The sequence below is a fragment of the Oncorhynchus mykiss genome, chromosome 1, assembly GCF_057628025.1.
Source record: "Oncorhynchus mykiss isolate SJ-2025 chromosome 1, ASM5762802v1, whole genome shotgun sequence".
NCBI classification, from domain to species: Eukaryota; Metazoa; Chordata; class Actinopteri; order Salmoniformes; family Salmonidae; genus Oncorhynchus; species Oncorhynchus mykiss.
Genome location: NC_143022.1, coordinates 10,895,485 through 10,922,719, shown reverse-complemented (window position 1 = coordinate 10,922,719; position 27,235 = coordinate 10,895,485). Strand labels below are relative to the sequence as shown.

The window sequence follows — 27,235 nt, the reverse complement described above, 5'->3', positions numbered from 1 at the left end:
TTGTGGTCACATGTTATTTTAGGGCGTGGCTCCGCATTCGTGAATTTGCGATTAATACTTTTCTCATGCCGAAACCGGATTAAATACATACCGGTAGTTAAATGACAAAAAATATGATATTCGCAATGTCATTAAGCAACAACAACAACAAAAACATAAATAGCTACTACAATTTCTAAACATGATTTTGTGGACCCACGACTAGACTTTATCTATGTTAGCTAGTTGCTAGCGATGCTAGTCAGCATAGGCTGCTACGTGATAAACAGTTCGCGTTAGCGAATTAGCCACCTAGCTAGCCAGCCTAACAAACTGTCAAATCCAATGGAAACCGATGAAACCCTGCTGCCAAATAAGGGCTAGCTCGATGACTCGATGACACTCTAACCACTAGGCTACTTGTCTTCATGAAGGGTTTCATGTGAGCCTGTTTGCATCCCTCCCAGCTGCCCACTGCATTGAGGCTAGGTAACACAGTGAGGTCCCCATGAGTTTCAACGCTTTAATAAGTGCTATCGTGCAGAAAAAGCGAATAAAATACTGGTTGATGAGCTAGCTAAATTAGCAAGACGGGTATGACCGTTAACAGCGTGCATGCACAAATGCATGACGACACTTTGAATATAAGTGAAGCAGGCATGCAGAACGAGATCGCCCCACCAAGCCAGATAGTAGAGGGGTACAACAACGCCGGGACACAGAGGCATAGCTCATACAATTATATTTTGTTCCAGTCAATGACAATACATGTTGAAAAATAAATACCTGCGTGAAATATATGGCATCGCATGCTAGTGCAAAGATAGCTTGCATGAATTTTTTTTTAAATCCGGTGACCACTAGATGTCCTCGTATATCCACATTTAGATCAACTGTACTTGATTTTTCATCAGTGCTGTGAATGACAAGCCCACTGAATCTAGTTTAATAATCTTTATACTCAGCAGGTAGAGGCATAGGTACTTCAAATCAGTGCTTAATTTGAGCAGGATCATGCCAGAACAGGATCCGGCACCTTTCCGTTCTGGACTGTTTTGTTCCGGAACCTATTTGGCCGAATCCGGTACCTCTCGTGCCATGAAAAATAATGTTCACTTTTTGCTATGTAACAATTATAATAAAAGCGATCAAAGTTCATTCGAGTTGCCTCTTCGTCAATTATCCTGCCCCCTCATCTCTCCAGAGTTGCACTTCATCATTTGTTTCCATATAGAATCATAGCTGCATAAAGGGTTCTGGAGGAATTTTCTAAAGTTACGGAATTACTGCTGTCTGTTCAGAAATAAATTAAATCATTCAGAATAGCCTAATACGTCATGAGAAGCCCTATAATTTAGCTACAGAGGACCAATGGCCCCTTTTTTAAATAGCCTAGCTGCGGATTGTAGCCCAATAACAAAGAATAGCCTACAGTCGGGAACGCGAGGCAAATCTGTCAGTGAAAAAACAGCAGGCAGACAAAACAGGCCTTTTGCAATATTTCAAATACAATCGAGGGAAAACACAGGTTGAAAAGCAATGACTCTTGCTGAAAAGATAAGACTATGCTGTAGACTACCAAAATATTTGATCAACTCCCAAACATTGTTTTACAAAACAGAGAGAGGGAGAGATAGGCTTTTGACACGAGCGCATCGACAATCTCCAGCAAGTGAGCTGCGCATCATTGGGTGAGTCAGTGAAACTGGAAAGCATTTTTAGGACTAATTTCCTCCTCATAATGTAGCCTACTATATGTTTCTCCACAAACCTAGGCCTATAGGCTATTGATGGATTCAAGACAAGGTCGTTTTTATTGATCTCAGATACTAAATTTGTCAGCGTCAAAGTAGCCTGCCATTTCGATCATTTGTGCCGATTAAAAAAAGATAATGCCAAAGTCTCCAGTCATGTAAAATTATGTAGAATTGCACGAAATGCGGTTTTAAAAAGGCCAACACTTTCCCGGACCCTAGGCTACTAAAAATGTTCCCCATGTGTGCACCTTCTATAAGTGGCTCTACCCAAATGTGATGATATCAAATCAAATTTATTTATATAGCCCTTCGTACATCAGCTGATATCTCAAAGTGCTGTACAGAAACCCATTCTAAAACCCCAAACAGCAAGCAATGCAGGTGATGATATGCGTTCAATGCTCTATTATAAAAGGTGATCTTTTTTCTCATGAGTTCTGGTACCACAGAACCCCCCCTCTAGCACCCACTCTTTGTTCTAGCACCTCCCAATTTACAAATTAAGCTCTGCTTCAAATTTTTATTTTACAAGGCAAGTCAGTTAAGAACAAATTCTTATTTTCAATAAAGGCCTAGGAACAGTGGGTTGCCCTATAAGGCACCTCGGGCTTCCCGAGTGGCGCAGTGGTCTAAGGCACTGCGTAGTACTAGCTGTGCCACTAGAGATCCTGGTTCAAGTCCAGGCTCTGTCGCAGCCGGCCGTGACTGGGAGACCCATGGGGCGGCGCACAATTGGCCCAGCGTCATCCGGGTTAGTGGAGGGTTTGGCCGGCAGGGGTGTTCTTGTCCCATCACGCACTAGTGACTCCTGTGTCGGGCCAGTGCACGCTGACACGGTCGACACGGCTGGCTTCCAGGTTAAGCGGGCATGGTGTCATGAAGCAGTGTGGCTTGGCTGGGTTGTGTTTCGGAGGACGCACGGCTCTTGGCTCTCGCCTCTCCCAAGTCCATATGGGAGTTGTAGCAATGGGACAACTACCAATTGGATACCACTAAATTGAAAAAAAAAAGAAGTCACCTTGTAGGTTTGTGGTATATGGCCAATATACCTCCGCGTTGCGTTGTGCCTAAGAACAGCCCTTGGCCGTGGTATATTGGCCATATATACCACACCTCCTTGGGCCTTATTTCACTTTTACAATTATTGTATTGACATCTGTCTGGGTGGAACACCCTCCATAATGGGTGTCTGTGTGGGACACCCTCCATTACGGCTCCATCAGTGTTGAGCCCTCTCACTCTGATTGTATGGGACACTCAATTACGGCTCCTTGTGTTTCCAATCTTCTTCCTCTGGCAGGATTACTTCCACGTGCAACTGTCAGACGACAAGCAGGTGAGGCACTTCCTGGAGCTGAGCTATGCTGGTGCCATCCTTCGGGACAGCTGGGTCCTGACAGACGTTGGCATCACCCCTAGCAGTGCCATCTGCTGCCTGCTGAAGGTACCAGCCGAACACCTAGCTGTTTCTACCCGTGCTTGAAAATGCATATCAAAGTGAGCTGGCTATTGCTTGAAACAGCTTCATACTATCATTAACATAAAGTGTTTCAGATATAGTGTGGTGATATATATTATGGTTAAATAGTATGGTTATATAGTATGATTATATATATAATGGTGATATAGAGTGGTAATATATAGTATTGGTTATATAGTATGGTTAAATAGTATGATTATATAGTATGGTTATATAGTATGATTATATAGTATGATTATATAGTATGATTATATAGTATGGTTATATAGTATGATTAGGTGATTTAGTTAATTCAAACAGGTGCCATTAATACAGGTAACGAGTGGAGGACAGAGGAGCCTCTTAAAGAAGAAGTTACAGGTCTGTGAGAGCCAGAAATCTTGCTTGTTTGTAGGTGACCAAATACTTATTTTCCACCATAATTTGCAAATAAATTCATTAAAAATCCTACAATGTGATTTTTCTGGATTTTTTTTCTCATTTTGTCTGTCATTGTTGATGTGTAACTATGATGAAAATTACAGGCCTCTCTCATCTTTTTAAGTGGAAGAACTTGCACAATTGGTGGCTGACTAAATACTTTTTTGCCCCACTGTAGTGGTGTGGTGGTATATAGTATGGTGATATATAGTATGTTGAGGTCACCCTGCTTGAGACTTAAAGTAATATTGCCCTTGCTCAACCAAGACCATGGTTATGGTAGAGTGATTGGTTAGTAAGAACACTGCTTCGTGAGTGTGAAGTGTTGTTGTACAGAGGTCCCTGGGTACATGTCCAGAGCCAGACAGGGACAGAACTCACTCTGTTCCACAAAGTTCTGTGGAAGATTTGCTAACAGAGGAGAGTGGTTATGTATCTAAGTACAAATTTAACCATCAGAATAATGTTTATTTGTGTTCTTTACTCCTTACTTACACATCCCATCATTGACATAGTCAAAGCCAGACCTTCTGTCTGTCTCTCCTTCTTGCTGGTTGACTAGAGTGGAAATCTATAGTATTGTATGGTTGACCTGGGATAGAGCTGAAATGTGGCCCGATGTAGTGTTGCCTTTGTACCAAACACCCTTACAGTCATAAACCTTTTCCCCATGTAATCGCCTCGACCTCAGTCTGGTGTTCGCTAACAGTATCTGAAGAGTCTGTATACCCAGTGGTGTATAGTACAGTAGAGCACAGCAGACTACAGCAGACTACAGTAGAGCACAGCAGAGTACAGCAGACAGAGTACAGCAGAGTACAGCAGAGTACAGTAGAGCACAGCAGGCCGTATAGTAGGAGAAGAAGAGGCCCTTTGGGTTCATTGAAATACATATTCATAACATTTCTGTTAACAATTTAATCTGCACCCAGATTAGTCTTCAATTTAATTTTCACCCAGATTAGTGTTCAATTTAATCTGCACCCAGATTAGTTTTCATTGTGATAGAACAAAACTCAGTACAGCACATGAATTAGAAAATATTGTTACAAATTTGTGCCACGAGATGGTGGTATATTATAAGTTTAAATAGCATGGACATTTGATTTGTCTCTGGATAGAAATTGCCCTTGGGAACAGATCAGTTTACTCTCACCAAATCCTAACCTTTACCATTAGCAGTAAAAACACAAACCAGACCTAAGATCAGTGCAAAGGAGCCACTTCATCTTACCCCTGTAATTATATGACTCCTAACTTATATATACTGAGTGTACCAAACATTAGTAACACCTTCCTAATATTGAGTTGCACCCCGCCTTTTGCAATCAGAACAGCCTCAATTCGTTGGGGCATGGACTCTACAAGGTGTTTGAAAGCGTTCCCCGGGGATGCTGGCCCATAATGACTCAGTGCCGTGACGGGGGAGACCCTCTCAGTCTTGGGCACTGTGTTTCTTCTGAGTACGTCTGTGGCCAGGCTCATGACCCTGGTGTCCCAGCAGTGTGGGCTTCCCGTCAGCTCCTTCAGACTGAGCTCTCCCACCGGCCTGCAACTCTACGACTACAACCGGCTGCACGACTACGCCATTGACCTGGGTATGGCCTTCCTTGTGCAGTAGATCAATGGTCCTCTGGCTCAACACCTTATGGATGTAACACAGAGACAAATGGACTGTATGGAACACATTCTTGGTTCATGGCAACCAGGAGGACAACCTGCACGTGTCTCTGTCTCCCAGGGGCTACTCTACGGTTGGACACCTGGGATGGGTGGGCGGAGTTCCTCAGAGGCTGCTTCCTGGGACACAGACTGACCGTCCAACGACACCTGTCTAGGGAGAGACCTGTGATGAGGTCAGAATACACATCTACACACTGAACTGTATGATAGACTTACTATCAACAGTGATGGTACTGAACCTTTATATAGCTTACAATGATGGTACTGAACCTTTATATAGCTTACAATGATAGTACTGACCCTGTATATAGCTTACAATGAGAGTACTTACCCTGTATATAGCTTACAATGATGGTACTGACCCTGTATATAGCTTACAATGATGGTACTGACCATGTATATAGCTTACAATGATAGTACTGACCCTGTATATAGCTTACAATAATGCTACTGACCCTGTATATAGCTTACAATAATGGTACTGACCCTGTATATAGCTTACAATGATAGTACTGACCCTGTATTTAGCTTACAATGATAGTATGATAGCTTATAATGATAGTACTGACCCTGTATATAGCTTACAATGATAGTACTGACCCTGTATTTAGCTTACAATGATAGTATGATAGCTTATAATGATAGTACTGACCCAGTATATAGCTTATATTCTCTTGTTTTTTTCCTTCATATGTTTGTTCTCTTACCCTGATATTTAATACTGCATTGTGGGAAAGAGCTTGCAAGTAAGCATTTTACTGTACTGTTTTATAACCCACTGTATCTTGTGAACTTGACAAAAAAAACTTGAAACGTGTTATAAATACATTGATTCTGTATTATTCCAGGTTCCAGCTCCGGGTGGCACTCTACATCGCTGCTTCTCTGGGCCACCTGGACCTGGCCGGCTGGCTGCTGGAGAGGGGGGTGCGTGTCATTGAGCCGGTGGGGGTTCACCCTTACCGTGAGTGGTGCCACCAGACGGCCCACCCCGACGTCGCCAAGTGTCCCGCTGTCGCCTCCATCGAGAGCGGCCAGCTCACCATCCTCAAACTCTTTATCGCCAGCAGCGTTCTGACCCTTGCCTGTCGGGATCCCCAGGGTCGCGACCCCCTGAGGATCGCCCTTCAGTACGGCCACAGGGAGTGTGTGAGTCACCTGGCCACCAAGCTGTGGTCTGTGGTGGTCCTCCCAGGTATGGCCCTGCCCATGCGGACATACCTCCAGATAAAGGGCTGGGTGAGGCTGGGGCAGAGGAGGGCAGCATCCAGGCACTGCATGGGCCTCAACAGGGCTCCGTTCAGGACCCGGGTGGGCGACACGGTCCTGGTGGACGGCTTCACCCTCCCCAAGATGTCCTCCAAGCCCAGGAGGAGTGAGGCCAAGGCGGGTATCAGGATGATGTCCACAGCCTCTCGATGTTTGACCCCCATCAACTGCCCATCTCATGTATCCTGCCCGCTCCGCGCCCTGGCATCCCAGGATAAACCTCTTCAACTACCGAAGCTACACCCTGTGGCCACGAGGGATGAAAGAGAGAAGAAGAGGGGATGTGGAGGGAAGGGATGTGAGGAGGATGAGAGTGGGGATCAGAACAGCAACCAATGGAGGAGCAGAGTCCCGCTCCCGCCCATTTCCAGAGACACCAATCTCAGACCTGTGTTTGCCTCGCCAAACTCCGCCCAGATACTCACCACCTCACTGGAGGCCTTTTCTCTCCACTGCGACCGCACACCCAGAGAAAACGCCATATACTGTTTGGCCTTGGCCAGGTTAGTCCAAGTTTAAATGACAGCTACGGTGAATATGAATATTTCTCTGGAGGTTTCTTATGAAAGGTGTGAATACTGTCAGAAGAAGCCTCCTATAATCAGTGGTGGTGGGGGGGGGACACATGTAAAAGCTGTTTACACACTTTTTATTTTATTTTGTTCAAGCATTTACCCACCTTTTGTGGAAGATGCATTGAAAGTAGAGGGAGCGTTACTTCTTTAATCCTGAACGGCAATCAGCATTTACCAGTCAATGTTTTTACCACTTCATCACTGCCTATGATATACCCTATAAACAGTGCAGTTCAAGAAGAGTTGAAGAGAATATTTACCCAATAAACTAAAGTAACAAATAATAAAACAGTTGAACTTGTCCGGTGGCCATTTGATTAATTGTTCAGCAGTCTTATGACTTGGGGTTAGAAGCTGTTATAGGTTTACCCTAATGTAACGGATGTGAAACGGCTAGCTTAGTTAGCGTGGGCGCTAAATAGCGTTTCAATCAGTGACGTCACTTGCTCTGAGACCTTGAAGTAGTAGTTCCCCTTGCTCTGCAAGGGCCGCGGCTTTTGTGGAGCGATGGGTAACGATGCTTCGAGGGTGACTGTTGATGTGTGCAGAAGGTCCCTAGTTCGCGCCCGGGTATGGGCGAGGGGACGGTCTAAATTTGTACTGTTACAAGTCCTGAAACAAATCATGAGCCAACTAACATGCTTAGAAGGTATATAGTGTCAGTCTTATTGGTTCACCCTAACAAGTTGTTTCAGTATGGGGAGAGGATAGAATGTAAGGGCGCTTCATTAATGTATTGAGGCCATTACATATACAGTATTTCACCCCCCCACACTTAACACTAGTTTTTATCCATAGAAATCCTCACTTGCTGATGAAGACCTATAGTGGTTGAAATCAATGTAAAATACTGTATGAACACTGCTGCCTTAAAACTATTTTATTAAGATGTGGATCATTATTGCTCATTTAAATGAGTCTGTGCAGTGTCAAAATAATACACCTGATACATAAGGGGGGGAAAAAATGCTAAAAATACCACAAGACATGAAATAATGGCATTATGGGAAAATAATACATACTGTATTTCACAGAGTATTTGACAAACTCTTTATTTACGTTACAAAACTGACAACTACTGTAACGATGTGTTAGCACAGCATGTGTCATCATTCCCCTGCAGTGTGTGGATTTACACAGCAATATAGCAGACAGCTTAAATAGTTTATTTTTATTTAACCTTTATTTCACTAGACAAGTCAGTTAAGAACAAATTCTTATTTACAATGATGGCCAAACCCGGACGACGCTGGGCCAATTATGCGGCACCCTATGGGACTCCCAATCACTTGGGAGTGGGAAGGATACCAAATCCAATATCACACACTTCTTCCTTAGTATTCTGAGAACTGTCAGATAGCTGTGAGAGCTATGAGTGGATCGTGGACCCATGCATAAATGATAACTTTGCTGTAACTCAGTGGGGCAAGTAGAACGTCCGGGTTAGTGTATGTGCATTATGTGGACAGTTGATTGTCTTTGTCTCAAAGCCTTTCCATTTCTGGGGTATTGAAGAAGCTTCTGATCTCAACCTTCTTGACAGGTAAGAAACACTTGGTTAGTGTATGTGTCTTATCCAATGGGATGTCAGGTGAACGTTGAAGATGCTTCTTGGAGGTGATCTAATGATGTCATTGAATCGCTGTCATTGAGTTGCTCACTGGACAAGACAATTATTCACTGAAAATTAAATCTGTCTTTCATTTCACTTATGTTGATACTTGATTGGCTATTTGCTGTCTTTTGAAAATACAAAAATAAATATAACTGTTTTATGAAGCACTTGTAGACATTCATAGTTTTCAAAATCATATTTTCAGCAAAACAGATACATACGTTTACAATATGACATCAAATCAAATAAAAATAAAATAAGTGGTATGTAAATGATTGGCAAAAGGCTCCAACCACCAAAGTCATAGACTGTTCACTCTGCTACCACGCGGCAAGCGATACGAGAGCACGAAGTCTGGGACAAAAGCCTCCTTAACAGCTTCTACCCCCAAGTCATTAGACTGCTGAACAGCTTCTACCCCCAAGTCATTAGACTGCTGAACAGCTTCTACCCCCAAGTCATTAGACTGCTGAACAGCTTCTACCCCCAAGTCATTAGACTGCTGAACAGCTTCTACCTCCAAGTCATTAGACTGCTGAACAGCTTCTACCCTCAAGTCATTAGACTGCTGAACAGCTTCTACCCCCAAGTCATTAGACTGCTGAACAGCTTCTACCCCCAAGTCATTAGACTGCTGAACAGCTTCCACCCCCAACTCATTAGACTGCTGAACAGCTTCTACCCCCAAGTCATTAGACTGCTGAACAACTTCTACCCCCAAGTCATTAGACTGCTGAACAGCTTCTACCCTCAAGTCATTAGACTGCTGAACAGCTTCTACCCCCAAGTCATTAGACTGCTGAACAGCTTCCACCCTCAAGTCATTAGACTGCTGAACAGCTTCTACCCCCAAGTCATTAGACTGCTGAACAGCTTCTACCCCCAAGTCATTAGACTGCTGAACAGCTTCCACCCCCAACTCATTAGACTGCTGAACAGCTTCTACCCCCAAGTCATTAGACTGCTGAACAGCTTCTACCCCCAAGTCATTAGACTGCTGAACAGCTTCTACCCTCAAGTCATTAGACTGCTGAACAGCTTCTACCCCCAAGTCATTAGACTGCTGAACAGCTTCTACCCCCAAGTCATTAGACTGCTGAACAGCTTCTACCCCCAAGTCATTAATTAGACTGCTGAACAGCTTCCACCCCCAACTCATTAGACTGCTGAACAGCTTCTACCCCCAAGTCATTAGACTGCTGAACAGCTTCTACCCCCAAGCCATTAGACTGCTGAACAGCTTCTACCCCCAAGCCATAAGACTGCTGAACAGCTTCTACCCCCAAGCCATTAGACTGCTGAACAGCTTCTACCCCCAAGTCATTAGACTGCTGAACGTTAATTAAATGGCCACCTGCACTATTTGCATTGACCCCCTTTGTTATTGATGTATTTTTCTAATTGTTTTCCACTGACTCTCTTGAATTGGCTCGATGCACACTCACTACACTCTACCCACACATTCACTGTCCGACTTTCACACTAGCTGCTGCTACTGTGTTTATTATCTATCCTGATTGCCTAGTCACTTTTACCCTTACCTACATGTACATACTGTATTACCTCAACTACCTCGCACCCATGCACATTGACTCGGTACTGGTACTCCTTGTATATAGCCTTGTTATTGTTATTGTGTTACTATTTAGAAAATATTTTCTTACTTTTTAACTCTGCATTGTTGGGAATGGGCTCGTAATAAAGCATCTCACAGTTGTTTTCGGCGTATGTGACCAATACGATTAGATTCTCATCTGAACAAATGAATGCTCTCGTTGTTATAATGATGAATTTATTTAAATAATTTGGTTTTCCTTGAAGATTTGAATGTGCTGAGAAAGCCTTTCGTGATGGATCTAGACAATCTGGTGAAAAGGGAGGGTTTGCGACTCTTCTCTTCAAGTGGGAAGGACGATGCGATATCATAAATTCCCTCTGGAGAAAAGGAGCCATGAGATGTTGTCATCGTCTCTGCAACGAAAGACCATCCAGCATGCCATCAATTTACATTTTTACTCATTTATCAGACACTCTTATCCAGAGAGACTTACAAGGAGCAATTAGGATTAAGTGCCTTGCTCAAGAGCACATTGACAGATTTTGCCTCGTGAACTCAGGGATTCTGAACCAGCAACCTATCGGTTACTGGCCCAACCTCTTAACCCACTAGGCTACCACCCAGCCCACAGTACAGTATGTCATAGGTAACAACTCAGAGGAGTACAACGTCTTTCCAAATGAATTAGTGGAATGGTAAAGGGATAATGTCTCAGTCTTGACTGAGCAGCAGCCTAAACAGCAGCAGGGCTTACCTGTAAAGTACACAGTAGGGGAAATGTTCTGAGGCTGGTACTCCAGAGACTCTTGAGGACAGAGGTTCTTACTAACTTTCTTGGAACCCTGGTTGGTAGGAAAAGGCACATTAAAACAAACTGAAATGTTTTCGATATCTTAAAGTACAGCATATCAACTGCAAAGAAGCAGTGCAATGCCATGACACAAAGAATCATATAAAAGGTCAACAGCAGTGTTATTCATGAAAGATGTATGTGTACTATACCTTTGTATTGAAGGTGAGGACCTGCTCTCCAGTACTGCTGATGGTATCCCTTTCCAAATCAAACACGCCTTCTACAATGTCACTGGTGGCCACGCTGGTAGCGGACTCAAAATAACATTTAGCAGTGGCTTTGGTGATCATTTGAAGAATGACCATGCAAGTAGAAGTCTTTGGATCGTTCTGGACTGAAACATCAAAGTTTATGTTTTCATACTCATCTGACCACTGTCTCAGGAAGCACTTCACTGTCTCTTCAGCAAATATCTGGAGAAGCTGAGAGGAGAGCTCCTTGGATATGGCACATTGTTCCTTTCCCCATTTCAGCCTTGAAAGAATGGAGTCTGAAGCACTTTTGGCTGCTTCCAATGTTAAGACCTGTGGAGTGCTGTGGCTGTCCTGAAGGGCTATCACTTTATCCACCAATTCATGGCTGAAAATGTGGATGGTCCAAGTGGAAATGATTTTTCTCAATTTCCTAACAGCAGATCGGAGGTTGTCAGGATGAGAAGCACCCTGTCCATTTTCCTGTGTGTTCTCAACACTTTCCACCATAATGTCCACTACCACCCCAGCAGCTTGCCTGACTTTGTCCACAAAGGTTACAGGAAGTAAGTCCTCTGTGTGAAAGAAGTCCTCAATGATTGTGTTTCTAACAATGGGAAAGTCAATCTGAGCAGGAAACTCAGTGGGGATGGGAGTCCCGGGTAAAGCAAAGTGCCATTTCGACTGCCTTAATTTTGAAGTAGGTGTTAGAGAGATGGAGGAGCGTGAAGAAGAGGTATTTCTTGTATTTTGGCTGTCAGCACTCCTACAACGGATCGTGTCAATATCCTCCAGCATGGATCCTGAGAGCTCAGTGGTTTTAGGTAGTAATTTGTGCGGAATGTCCACACAGGCATCGTTTCCACCAGGTGTAACACTGCTCTGGTCGACCTCAAGATGGCAGAGACTTGCTCTTTGTGATGCAGGACTGCTTTGATATGTAAAGATTTGGATTGAACCAAGTGTTGTGTCTGATCTTTGAAGATCTTTTCTGAGAAACTCCGTAATCTTACTTTGCAGACTATAGTAGATGTTACGAGCAACAGACCAGATTCTTTTCTCAGAAACCTGTCCAGTGGTGAGCAGGGAGGTTCCAAATACCATGTCAGATGATTGGGTGGTCTGGGTGAGCTCCTGCTGGTCTTTCACCATGGTTTGTATAATATCAGTAGATGTGGTGGATGTAGATACAGGCTGGAGGTACTTATCTGTTGTACCTTCCTCCACAATGTTAAATGATCTAGAGAGGACCTCACTCACTCCTTTCTCAGCTTTGGTTTGGAACTCATGACTAGAGAGTTTTTGGAGGCTCTTTGTTGAAAGACTGTGGGAAGATGCAATGCCTTTGGAGGCAGCCGTGCTGCAATCTAGACTTACTGGAGAGGTTCGCTCAGGAGAACCTTGGAGACGTTCAAACATGTCTTCACATGGTGTTGGGGACCTTGACAAGGAGATGTCCTTCAGCTGAGACAGAACACCACCTACCAACATGTTGACCTCAAGGGACATATCAGATATTTTCTTTCCTACTGTGGAGAAGCAAGGTGCATTTGATGTCTGATCCTCGCATGAGGTCAAGATTGTTGAAATTACCTCTTTGGTACTATTGGTCAGTAGAGCCTCGTCTGTTTCAGTCCAGAGAAGTTTTGAACTCTCGCTGACACCCCTGTGTAGAGCCACTTCAAGGTTCAAACTGTGCAAGTGAGGCACACTCTTACTAGCTTGCCTCAAGTCCTGGCTTGCCAAACCAAGGTACTCCTTAGTCCCAAGATTTCCAGAGTCCTCTGTGGGTATATGACTAGACATTCTTCTCTGCATGTCTGACCTCCGCTGGTGAATGATGAAGTCCTTTAATGTCTTCTGAATATTGTTATATAAACTAGTGGTAGCAGACCAGATCCTACTCTGTAGCTTTTGTGCATTTTCCTGGACGTCAGGTTCTCTCTCCTCTACTTCTGCAGGTTGCGCCAAGCTCTGCAGGTCTTCCACAAATGTGTCAATGATGCCAAAGGCAGCAGAATCCGCACAAATATCCTTTGACCATGTGTACTGGTTTTGAATGGAACAAGACCTGGAATAAGCAGGCTGTGCACTAGTTAAGCTACTGGAGGACTTTTTAACTAGGAACTCACTCACTGCTTGAGTGGCATTTCTCTTAAATTCCTCACTTGAGAGTTTTCTAATACAATCTAACAGACTGGTCAAAGAAGCTGTGGCCTTACTTCTGCTGTCCTCAATTTGACAGGGGAACTCACATACTATTGGTGATGAGGACCTGGAATGGGAGATATCCCCAAGCTGAGCCAGAACACCCTCTACAATTGTCTCTCTCTCAATAGAGAAGCCTGATCCTTTTTCTCCAACAGTGTTGTACAAGACCAGAAGCTCTGAGATGACTTCTTTGGTGCAAGTTGTCAGAAGGAGCTTGCTTTCTTCTGACTCAGTTTTTGCCCAAAGAAGTTTTGAGCTCTCACTTAGGCCTCTTTGTAAAGTAACTGCACCAGTGGACTCTGGCAACTGAGGCTCACTCTTACTGGGCCTATATTTCATGTCTAAGCAAGGAAGTGGAACTGTCTCCTTAAACTCAGCATTTGTGATGTTGTCATCAGATGTGACAATGCTCTTTAGGGCAAATCTCTGAAGCTTGCCGAAATAATCTTTCAAGTTGTTTTGGATGCTGTGGTAAATGTGAACAGCAGCAGACCAGGCACTCTTCTGTTGGGGACTCTCTTCAGATTCAGCCAAGGACTTCATATCTGACACGAAAGTCTTAACAACTACTGACGCTGCTGAGCCCACTGGGTGAATTGACTCTGTCTTTACAATGCCAGACAATGTTTGACCTGATACAGCACCTGTTAACTCAGACTGAATGACTGAACTAGGAAAGCTCAAACTACTGACTTTTTTGTCAAGAACTCCACTCACTGCTTGTATTGCTGATGTTTGAAACTCCCGGCTGGAGAGTTTTTGGATGCTCTTAGATGTGAGCGTGCAGGAGGAACCAGATTCACCAATATTGTAGCTGGTCTCGTATTTCCTTATCAGGGCATCAAGATTGTCAATGAAGCCAACATGCGATGCCAAAAACGTGATTTTGTCCTTCAGATCTTCCAGCAAATTCTGTTCGTTCTCGTCAACAAAAGCCACCATTGTGTCAGAGATCATGGTCATGACTTGCCCTGTTAGACTTTTGCTCTCTTGGTCAACTTTTTCAAGTTTAGCGGCCAGCTCTCTCACCATGCTCTCAGTCACCTTGGTCTGTGAGTCTCCCCTTACCGGTGTCACTACAGAGGTTTGGCTAGCGGAGGCACTCTTAACGACCACTGATAAGGCCGACTTGACATCTTTAGCCAACTCTGCCATTACAGCAGGGGTTAGCATCATAGAGCCTGCACTTCCAGATGGAGAATTGGACATGCATGCAAGTTTGGAGAGAGAACATTGCAGGCTGTCCTGCACACAGGTGACAAGGGTGTCCTCTGAGACACCTAAGAGGACTTGTAGCGTCTCAGAGTTGGTTGTTTTCTTCTGCACATCAGACAGAGAGGTTAGAGTCCTTGGGAAAAAAAACCCGCAGAAATCATCAAAGTCAAACAAATAATATGTAAGGCTGTGATGCACATTCAGTGTGTCAAATACATCTGCACCATTGAAAACAATGAGGAAAACGCTGCTGTTTCTCTGAGAAAAAACCTTAGTGTGATGTCAGCCTAACTGCTTAATTTCTAAAGCCCAATAAAATGTATTTTGTATAAGTCATTTGTATTGAAACTGGCCTGTGGATATCTATCTATCCTGGCAACATCTATCCTCTACAAAAATCCAAATTGCTATGAACTTCAAATACTGTAACTTCTAATAACTTCAAGGACAATCATAAATACAAGGCAGTTTGAAGAAATGTTAAAGGGAAATTTCTAAATGTTTCAACTTCATATTCATCATCTCCAGCACCACCCCTACATCAGCATATGTGAAAAACGGTCATTTCTATGTTTTGTAGTAAAAAAAGAAAGAGGAAGATAAGTGTTTTCTATGACATCATCAACCAATTAGTAGGAAATGCCTACTCATAATTGGTTAAAATCACACGATGCACACTGATGATGTCATTAGAATCTAGAGCTGAGCATTTAACCAACATTTTTGTTATTTTTAGGTTTTTAAACAATTAATTGACCGACGTCGGCTCAATTATTTGAATTCCATATAGTTAATTTTTTTCTTCTTCTGTGAGCTCGATGCTCAGTTTCTGTAGAGATAAATCAGATCAAGCACGAACTATGCAATGTAGTAGGGAGTTGTAGTTTCCAACAGGCCAATATTCTACATAGTTTAGCACAGAAAATATGGCAATTAATTCCCATAATCCATTGCACGCCCACTTGCTTGTCCACTCTGTGTGGAGCAGATACGGAAACCTCATTGACTGAGACGGAGAGACGAGAGAATGCATGAGAGAGATAAAAAGCAGTTGCGTTGCGAGGATTCTCTACCTGGAAATACATGATCTAAGTGATTGACAGTTGGTGTTCAGCGGTCATAAAAGTAGGTCTTATTTACTTAGAAGAACTACTAAAATAGTGATTTTGTCAGACAGGATAAGCAGCAGCTCTATAGAGATGAGTTGATGACTTGGAATGAAATAATAAAGTCATCAAATAAATATTTTATATGAGAAAGTAAATGATGGTTGATAAGTCATTAACAGTAATGGACAGTCACTACCATCATGGGACTTTTATTCATTGTTTTATTATGTGTTGTTACAGCATTCAACACACATAATCCATAGTGCATTCAATGTCTAAAAAAAGTATTGAAATCCAAAACCGTGATTATTTTTTAAATATTTGAATGGAAACCAAACCAACCTCAAAAAGCACTAATTTCTCAGCACTATTGGAAACAGTTACGACCCTCTATATTTTTTTTACTACAAAGCATGGAAATGTGTAATTTTCACATATGGTGATGCTGGAGATGAATATGAAGTTGTTAAATTTCCCTTTAAGAACATACCTCATGGCCCCCTTGGGCAGGTAGCTTCCACTGCCCAGACTGCCCTTAGTCAGGTAAATCTCCTTGAACTTAAGTTGTGATTCCTGCTCTTCTTCCTCTTCCTGCTCCATACAGTTGGAGGAAGGGTAGGGAGTCGGGATGCGAAAGCTATTGTAAGACTTTCGACTGCCTGGCCTCTTAGGTACACCAGCCTCAGTAAATCTCACGCGGGACTTGGTGTTAGTCTTATCGTCTAACAGACTGGTGAGTGACGCTGTGAGAGATCTCTGTGACAATGGAGAAGAGGCAGCATCTTGGATGCCCAGTAGTTCGTAAAGACCTGGGATGATGATCTGCATCAGCTTGTCCGATAAAAACTGGACAATCCTCAGACACAAGCCGGCAAGCTGTTGTTTTGTCAGCTGTATTCCAGAAACAGAAGAAGTGTTTTAAAATGTTGCATAGTGCGTCTTTCAAAAGCTTATGAACAAGGTTAAACATTAGGCAGAGTTTTCATGGTAATCTGATTAAATTGTCAGTAACATGATCTTACCGGGTCAAACATGCCCTCACGAATCCCCCTCCATTGCCTGAAAACAATATTGTTATAAATGTTGTCATATCAGGATGCGTGGCAGAATAGTTTTTATTTAATTATTTGCCTGATCGTGAAGTTATACTTGCTTTGTGTCAGTTGTTTTGGCAAAATTGCAATGTGACAACTTTTCTAGCACTGAACATTTTTTTCAGATTGATCAGTTTCTAATTTGATCCTATTTCCTTGAAGGTGTGATAGTACCAAAGAAAACAGAACATACTTCTCAGTTAGGTTTTGAAGGAAGTCCATAAGTGTCAGATGTTCCACATTGTTGAGCTTTCCCTCTTCTGTGGTTTCCATCACTGAGGTTGCTCTGCTCCTGGTAGAATTGCTCTGCTCCTGGTAGAAATGTAATTATATTGCAAATAATCAAACTTAATAAACAACAAATATCATACTGAAATAATTATTAACTGTTAAAGAGGGGAGGAGCATTGGCAACGTTGGGCCAATTAAACAACTGCAACACAACAGAGATGGTTGTGGTACGTCAACATTGCCAATGATAGCATCACTGAAATGAAAAGGTCAATTTACCATCTCATTGACAGCTTCAGAGGTCAGGTGGTCATCCATCACACAGACAGGCAGGTCTAGAGACTGGGACAAGGCTCTATGGTCATAACCAGGAGAGAATGGAAACATCAGAGCAGTCCCAATGGCAGAATCTAACCACTGTCTTCATGTCAAAGACTCACTCACTCATTTGCTTTGTCAAACCTACCCCTTAGAATGACTTCGATATTAAAAACCCAGGCTTTCCTAAAATGTTTACCTCAGCCAGTCTAGAACCCAGGTGTGTCTACAAAACACATGTACTCCTCCATAAGGTTCATGGCTTGCCTATTGTTTTATCCCAGTACAAGAGGGGCAACTGGATTCAGGATTAAACACAAGCAGTCTTTAAGGTATATCTTATTACAGTTTAGGCCTACCTTATTATTTTCTTCCATCTGGCAATATCATTTTAAGGAATGAAATCTGTTTTGTTGCTAGTATTATTAGTAACTGTAGGAAAATACAGCTGTAGAGTACAAGAATCAGCTACTTTCTGAAGGGAAGCCAAGCTCATAAGCAATTTAGAACCTACAGACAATTATGACAAAGTTGGAACGCATGAATGCGTCACAAACGCCTTGTGGTCACATGTTATTTTAGGGCGTGGCTCCGCATTCGTGACCGGTTCTCATATTTCTTTTTCCCCGGTATCTGTTAGTGCTGGAATTTGCGATTAATACTTTTCTCATGCCGAAACCGGATTAAATAAATACCGGTAGTTAAATGACAAAAAATATGATATTCGCAATGTCATTAAGCAACAACAACAACATAAATAGCTACTACAATTTCTAAACATAATTTTGTCATCAGTTCAGTACCATTTGTTTGATTTTGTGGACCCACGACTAGACTTTATCCATGTTAGCTAGTTGCTAGCGATGCTAGTCAGCATAGGCTGCTACGTGATAAACAGTTCGCGTTAGCGAATTAGCTACCTAGCTAGCCAGCCTAACAAGCTGTCAAATCCAATGGAAACCGATGCAACCCTGCTGCCAAATAAGGGCTAGCTCGATGACCCGTGGTAACAGTGGGGTCCCCATGAGTTTCAAGGCTTTAATAAGTGCTATCGTGCAGAAAAGGAGAATAAAATACTGGTTGATGAGCTAGCTAAGTTAGCAAGACGGGTATGACCGTTAACAGCGTGCATGCACAAATGCATGACGACACATTGTATCTCAGTGAAGCAGGCATGCAGAACGAGATCGCCCCACCAAGCCAGATAGTAGAGGGGTACAACAACGCCGGGACACAGAGGCATAGCTCATACAATTATATTTTGTTCCAGTCAATGACAATACATGTTGAAAAATAAATACCTGCGTCAAATATATGGCATCGCATGCTAGTGCAAAGATATATTGCATGATTTTTTTTTTTTTAAATCGGTGACCACTAGATGTCCTCGTATATCCACATTTAGATCAACTGTACTTGATTTTTCATCAGTACTGTGAATGACAAGCCCACTGAATCTAGTTTAATAATCTTTATACTCAGCAGGTAGAGGCCTAGGTACTTCAAATCAGTGCTTAATTTGAGCAGGATCATGCCAGAACAGGATCCGGAACCGTTCCGTTCTGGACTGTTTTGTTCCGGAACATACTTGGCCGAATCCGGTACCTCTCGTGCCATGAAAAATAATGTTCACTTTTTGCTATGTAACAATTATAATAAAAGCGATCAAAGTTCATTCGAGTTGCCTCTTCGTCAATTATCCTGCCCCCTCATCTCTCCAGAGTTGCACTTCATCATTTGTTTCCTTATAGAATCATAGCTGCATGAAGGGTTCTGGTGGAATTTTCTAAAGTTACGGAATTACTGCTGTCTGTTCAGAAATAAATTAAATCATTCAGAATAGCCTAATACGTCATGAGAAACCCTATAATTTAGCTACAAAGGACCAATGGCCCCTTTTTTAAATAGCCTAGCTGCGGATTGTAGCCCAATAACAAAGAATAGCCTACAGTCGGGAACGCGAGGCAAATCTGTCAGTGAAAAAACAGCACGCAGACAAAACAGGCCTTTTGCAATATTTCAAATACAATCGAGGGAAAACACAGGTTGAAAAGCAATGACTCTTGCTGAAAAGATAAGACTATGCTGTAGACTACCAAAATATTTGATCAACTCCCAAACATTGTTTTACAAAACAGAGAGAGGGAGAGATAGGCTTTTGACACGAGCGCATCGACAATCTCCAGCGAGTGAGCTGCGCATCATTGGGTGAGTCAGTGAAACTGGAAAGCATTTTTAGGACTAATTTCCTCCTCATATTGTAGCCTACTATATGTTTCTCCACAAACCTAGGCCTATAGGCTATTGATGGATTCAAGACAAGGTCGTTTTTATTGATCTCAGATACTAAGTTTGTCAGTGTCAAAGTAGCCTGCCATTTCGATCATTTGTGCGGATTAAAAAAAGATAATGCCAAAGTCTCCAGTCATGTAAAAGGATGTAGAATTGCACGAAATGCGGTTTTAAAAAGGCCAACACTTTCCCGGACCCTAGGCTACTAAAAATGTTCCCCATGTGTTCACCTACTGTAAATGGCTCTACTCTACTGCTCTACCCAAATGTGATGATATGCGTTCAATGCTCTATTATAATAGGTGATCTTTTTTCTCATGAGTTCTGGTACCACAGAGTCCCCCCTCTGGCACCTCCCAATTTACAAATTAAGCTCTGCTTCAAATTTTTATTTTACAAGGCAAGTCAGTTAAAAACAAATTCTTATTTTCATTAAAGGCCTAGGAACAGTGGGTTAACTGCCTGTTCAGGGGCAGAATGACAGATTTGTACCTTGTCAGTTCAGGGATTTGAACTTGCAACCTTTCGGTTACCAGTCCAACACTCTAACCACTAGGCTACTTGTCTTCATGAAGGGTTTATGTGAGCCTGTTTGCATCCCTCCCAGCTGCCCACTGCATTGAGGCTAGGTAACATAGTCGCCACAGATAAATCCATGATAACCAAAAACTTCAACAAGCATTTCTCAACGGCTGGCCATGCCTTCCTCCTGGCTTCTCCAACCTCAGCCAACAGCTCCATGGGAAAGGAAGATGATTCTAAGAAGCAATTTGTTCATTTGGCTGGTGTCAAGTAAAGTATGTGACTAGTACTTACAATAGGAGACATGGTTATGTGATGGGGTGATAGTACTTACAGTAGGAGACGTGATGGGGCGATCGTACTTACAGTAGGAGACGTGATGGGGCGATGGTACTTACAGTAGGAGACATGTGATGGGGTGATAGTACCTACAGTAGGAGATATGGTTATGTGATGGGGCGATAGTACTTACAGTAGGAGACGTGATGGGGCGATAGTACTTACAGTAGGAGACATGGTTATGTGATGGGGCGATAGTACTTACAGTAGGAGACGTGTGATGGGGCGATAGTACTTACAGTAGGAGACATGTGATGGGGCGATAGTACTTACAGTAGGAGACATGTGATAGGGCGATAGTACTTACAGTAGGAGACAGCCACGCCAGCAGTGCTTTGTCAACATTGTCCCATCACGCACTAGTGACTCCTGTGGCGGGCCAGGCGCAGTGCACGCAGCAGTGCCCGCTGACACGGTCGACACGGCTGGCTTCCAGGTTAAGCGGGCATGGTGTCATGAAGCAGTGTGGCTTGGCTGGGTTGTGTTTTGGAGGACGCACGGCTCTTGGCTCTCGCCTCTCCCAAGTCCAAATGGGAGTTGTAGCAATGGGACAAGACTGTAACTACCAATTGGATACCACTAAATTGGAGAAGAAATTAAAAAGAAGTCACCTTGGGGGTTTGTGGTATATGGCCAATATACCTCCACGTTGCGTTGTGCCTAAGAACAGCCCTTGGCCGTGGTATATTGGCCATATACCACACCTCCTTGGGCCTTATTTCTTAATTGTACACATTTGGACACTTTTACAATTATTGTATGGTAAACATTGACATCTGCCTGGGTGGAACACCCTCCATAATGGGTGTCTGTGTGGGACACCCTCCATTACGGCTCCATCAGTGCTGAGCCCTCTCACTCTGATTGTATGGGACACTCAATTACGGCTCCTTGTGTTTCCAATCTTCTTCCTCTGGCAGGATTACTTCCACGTGCAACTGTCAGACGACAAGCAGGTGAGGTACTTCCTGGAGCTGAGCTATGCTGGTGCCATCCTTCGGGACAGCTGGGTCCTGACAGACGTTGGCATCACCCCTAGCAGTGCCATCTGCTGCCTGCTGAAGGTACCAGCCGAACACCTAGCTGTTTCTACCCGATCTTGAAAATGCATATCAAAGTGAGCTGGCTATTGCTTGAAACAGCTTCATACTATCATTAGCATAAAGTGTTTCAGTTATAGTGTGGTAATATATAGTATTGGTTATATAGTATGGTTAAATAGTATGGTTATATAGTATGATTATATATATTATGGTGATATAGAGTGTGGTAATATATAGTATGGTTATATAGTATGATTATATAGTATGATTATATAGTATGATTAGGTATGATTAGGTGATTTAGTTCATTCAAACAGGTGCCATTAATACAGGTAACGAGTGGAGGACAGAGGAGCCTCTTAAAGAAGAAGTTACAGGTCTGTGAGAGCCAGAAATGTTGCTTGTTTGTAGGTGACCAAATACTTATTTTCCACCATAATTTGCAAATAAATTCATTAACAATCCTACAATGTGATTTTTCTGGATTTTTTTTCTTTCTCATTTTGTCTGTCATAGTTGAAGTGTACCTATGATGAAAATTACAGGCCTCTCTCATCTTTTTAAGTGGGAGAACTTGCACAATTGGTGGCTGACTAAATACTTTTTTGCCCCACTGTATAGTGTGGTGGTATATAGTATGGCGATATATAGTATGTTGAGGTCACCCTGCTTGAGACTTAAAGTAATATTGCCCTTGCTCAACCAAGACCATGGTTATGGTAGAGTATTTGGTTAGTAAGGACACTGCTTTATACCGAGACCATGGTTATGGTAGAGTGATTGATTAGTAAGAACACTGCTTCGTGAGTGTGAAGTGTTGTTGTACAGAGGTCCCTGGGTACATGTCCAGAGCCAGACAGGGACAGAACTCACTCTGTTCCACAAAGTTCTGTGGAAGATTTGCTAACAGAGGAGAGTGGTTATGTATCTAAGTACAAATTTAACCATCAGAATGTTTATTTGTGTTCCTTACTCCTTACTTACACATCCCATCATTGACATAGTCAAAGCCAGACCTTCTGTCTGTCTCTCCTTCTTGCTGGTTGACTAGAGTGGAAATCTATAGTATTGTATGGTTGACCTGGGATAGAGCTGAAATGTGGTCCGATGTAGTGTTGCCTTTGTACCAAACACCCTTACAGTCATAAACCTTTTCCCCATGTAATCGCCTCGACCTCAGTCTGGTGTTCGCTAACAGTATCTGAAGAGTCTGTATACCCAGTGGTGTATAGTACAGTAGAGCACAGCAGACTACAGTAAAGTACAGTAGAGCACAGCAGAGTACAGTAGAGTACAGTAGAGCACAGCAGAGTACAGCAGAGTACAGCAGACAGAGTACAGCAGAGTACAGTAGAGCACAGCAGAGTACAGCAGACAGAGTACAGTAGAGTACAGTAGAGCACAGCAGAGTACAGCAGACAGAGTGCAGTAGAGTACAGTAGAGCACAGCAGAGTTCAGCAGACAGAGCACAGCAGAGTACAGTAGAGTACAGCAGAGTACAGCAGAGTACAGTAGAGCACAGCAGGCCGTATAGTAGGAGAAGAAGAGGCCCTTTGGGTTCATTGAAATACATATTCATATATTTATATATTCTTGACCCAGAAAATATAAAAAACTATCGGCCTATATCGAATCTTCCATTCCTCTCAAACATTTTAGAAAAGTCTGTTGCGCAACAACTCACTGCCTTCCTGAAGACAAACAATGTATACGAAATGCTTCAGTCTGGTTTTAGACCCCATCATAGCACTGAGACGGCACTTGTGAAGGTGGTAAATGACATTTTAATGGCATCGGACCGAGGCTCTGCATCTGTCCTCGTGCTCCTAGACCTTAGTGCTGCTTTTGATACCATCGATCACCACATTCTTTTGGAGAGATTGGAAACCCAAATTGGTCTACACGGACAAGTTCTGGCCTGGTTTAGATCTTATCTGTTGGAAAGATATCAGTTTGTCTCTGTGAATGGTTTGTCCTCTGACAAATCAACTGTACATTTCGGTGTTCCTCAAGGTTCCGTTTTAGGACCACTATTGTTTTCACTATATATTTTACCTCTTGGGGATGTTATTCGAAAACATAATGTTAACTTTCACTGCTATGCAGATGACACACAGCTGTACATTTCAATTAAACATGGTGAAGCCCCAAAATTGCCCTTGCTAGAAGAATGTGTTTCAGACATAAGGAAGTGGATGGCTGCAAACTTTCTACTTTTAAACTCGGACAAAACAGAGATGCTTGTTCTAGGTCCCAAGAGACAAAGAGATCTTCTGTTGAATCTGACAATTAATCTTAATGGTTGTACAGTCGTCTCAAATAAAACTGTGAAGGACCTCGGCGTTACTCTGGACCCTGATCTCTCTTTTGAAGAACATATCAAGACCATTTCAAGGACAGCTTTTTTCCATCTACGTAACATTGCAAAAATCAGAAACTTTCTGTCCAAAAATGATGCAGAAAAATTAATCCATGCTTTTGTCACTTCTAGGTTAGACTACTGCAATGCTCTACTTTCCGGCTACCCGGATAAAGCACTAAATAAACTTCAGTTAGTGCTAAATACGGCTGCTAGAATCCTGACTAGAACCAAAAAAAAATAAAAATGTGATCATATTACTCCAGTGCTAGCCTCTCTACACTGGCTTCCTGTCAAAGCAAGGGCTGATTTCAAGGTTTTACTGCTAACCTACAAAGCATTACATGGGCTTGCTCCTACCTATCTCTCTGATTTGGTCCTGCCGTACATACCTACACGTACGCTACGGTCACAAGACGCAGGCCTCCTAATTGTCCCTAGAATTTTTAAGCAAACAGCTGGAGGCAGGGCTTTCTCCTATAGAGCTCCATTTTTATGGAACGGTCTGCCTACCCATGTCAGAGACGCAAACTCGGTCTCAACCTTTAAGTCTCTACTGAAGACTCATCTCTTCAGTGGGTCATATGATTGAGTGTAGTCTGGCCCAGGAGTGGGAGGGTGAACGGAAAGGCTCTGGAGCAACGAACCGCCCTTGCTGTCTCTGCCTGGCCGGTTCCCCTCTTTCCACTGGGATTCTCTGCCTCTAACCCTATTACAGGGGCTGAGTCACTGGCTTAACTGGGGCTCTCTCATGCCGTCCCTGGAGGGGGTGCGTCACCTGAGTGGGTTGAGTCACTGATGTGGTCATCCTGTCTGGGTTGGCGCCCCCCCCCCCCCCCCTTGGGTTGTGCCGTGGCGGAGGTCTTTGTGGGCTATACTCAGCCTTGTCTCAGGATGGTAAGTTGGTGGTTGAAGATATCCCTCTAGTGGTGTGGGGGCTGTGCTTTGGCAAAGTGGGTGGGGTTATATCCTTCCTGTTTGGCCCTGTCCGGGGGTGTCCTCGGAATGGGCCACAGTGTCTCCTGACCCCTCCTGTCTCAGCCTCCAGTATTTATGCTGCAGTAGTTTATGTGTCGGGGGGCTAGGGTCAGTTTGTTATATCTGGAGTACTTCTCCTGTCCTATTCGGTGTCCTGTGTGAATCTAAGTGTGCGTTCTCTAATTCTCTCCTTCTCTCTTTCTCTCTCTCGGAGGACCTGAGCCCTAGGACCATGCCCCAGGACTACCTGACATGATGACTCCTTGCTGTCCCCAGTCCACCTGGCTGTGCTGCTGCTCCAGTTTCAACTGTTCTGCCTTATTATTATTCGACCATGCTGGTCATTTATGAACATTTGAACATCTTGGCCATGTTCTGTTATAATCTCCACCCGGCACAGCCAGAAGAGGACTGGCCATCCCACATATGCTCTCTCTAATTCTCTCTTTCTTTCTCTCTCTCGGAGGACCTGAGCCCTAGGACCATGCCCCAGGAATACCTGACATGATGACTCCTTGCTGTCCCCAGTCCACCTGACTGTGCTGCTGCTCCAGTTTCAACTATTCTGCCTTATTATTATTCGACCATGCTGGTCATTTATGAACATTTGAACATCTTGACCATGTTTTGTTATAATCTCCACCCGGCACAGCCAGAAGAGGACTGGCCACCCCACATAGCCTGGTTCCTCTCTAGGTTTCTTCCTAGGTTTTGGCCTTTCTAGGGAGTTTTTCCTAGCCACCGTGCTTCTACACCTGCATTGCTTGCTGTTTGGGGTTTTAGGCTGGGTTTCTGTACAGCACTTTGAGATATCAGCTGATGTACGAAGGGCTATATAAATACATTTGATTTGATTTGATTTGATATTCATAATATTTCAGTTAACAATTTAATCTGCACCCAGATTAGTCTTCAATTTAATCTGCACCCAGATTAGTCTTCAATTTAATCTGCACCCAGATTAGTCTTCAATTTAATTTTCACCCAGATTAGTGTTCAATTTAATCTGCACCCAGATTAGTGTTCAATGTGATAGAACAAAACTCAGTACAGCACATGAATTAGAAAATGTTGTTACAAATTTGTGCCACGAGATGGTGGTATATTATAAGTTTAAATAGCATGGACCTTTGATTTGTCTCTGGATAGAAATTGCCCTTGGGCACAGATCTAGGATCAGTTTACTCTCACCAAATCCTAACCTTTACCATTAGCAGTAAAAACACAAACCAGACCTAAGATTAGTGCAAAGGAGCCACTTCATCTTACCCCTGTAATTATATGACTCCTAACTTATATATACTGAGTGTACCAAACATTAGAAACACCTTCCTAATATTGAGTTGCACCCCACCTTTTGCCATCAGAACAGCCTCAATTTGTTGGGGCATGGACTCTACAAGGTGTTTGAAAGCGTTCCCCAGGGATGCTGGCCCATGTTGACTCCAATGCTTCCAACAGTTGTGCCAAGTTGGCTGGATGTTCTTTGGGTGGTGGACCATTCATGATACACACAGGAAACTGTTGAGTGTGAAAAACCCCAGCAGCATTGCAGGTCTTGACACAAACCGGTGCACCTGGCAACTACTACCCCGTTCAAAGGCACTTAAATATTTTGTCTTGCCCATTCACCCTCTGAATGGCACACATACACAATCTATGCCTCAATTGTCTCAAGGCTTAAAAATCCTTCTTTAACCTGTCTGCTCCCCTTCATCTACACTGAAGTGGATTTAACAAGTGACATCATTAAGGGATCATAGCTTTCACCTGGATTCACCTGGTCAGTCTTTGTCATGGAAAGAACAGGTGTTCATAATGTTTTGTTTACTCGGTGTATAAACACAACATAGGTATTTATGTAAAACAAGTGAATTTACTGTATGTCCATGGTCTTATACTTCAGCGGGAGCCGGTGGTGCGTGTGTTCAGTGCCGTGACGGGGGAGACCCTCTCAGTCTTGGGCACTGTGTTTCTCCTGAGTACGTCTGTGGCCAGGCTCATGACCCTGGTGTCCCAGCAGTGTGGGCTTCCCGTCAGCTCCTTCAGACTGAGCTCTCCCACCGGCCTGCAACTCTACGACTGCAACCGGCTGCACGACTACGCCATTGACCTGGGTATGGCCTTCCTTGTGCAGTAGATC

General features: G+C 43.2%; 2 protein-coding genes across 3 annotated transcripts in view; both read left to right on the top strand.

Moving 5' to 3' along the window:
* The window catches only part of LOC110532571 (actin-like protein 6A), a 758,238-nt gene that overhangs the window by 457,657 nt on the left and 273,346 nt on the right, over window positions 1-27,235 (top strand). The window lies entirely within an intron of this gene.
* On the top strand, window positions 603-27,232 carry LOC149985398 (protein ANKUB1-like). The gene is made up of 8 exons (XM_090182245.1): window positions 603-671; window positions 3,037-3,180; window positions 4,645-4,655; window positions 5,050-5,234; window positions 5,378-5,492; window positions 6,168-6,768; window positions 21,632-21,775; window positions 26,999-27,232. The coding sequence occupies exons 1-8, from the start codon at window positions 603-605 to the stop codon at window positions 27,230-27,232; spliced, it is 1,503 nt and encodes a 500-aa protein (XP_090038371.1).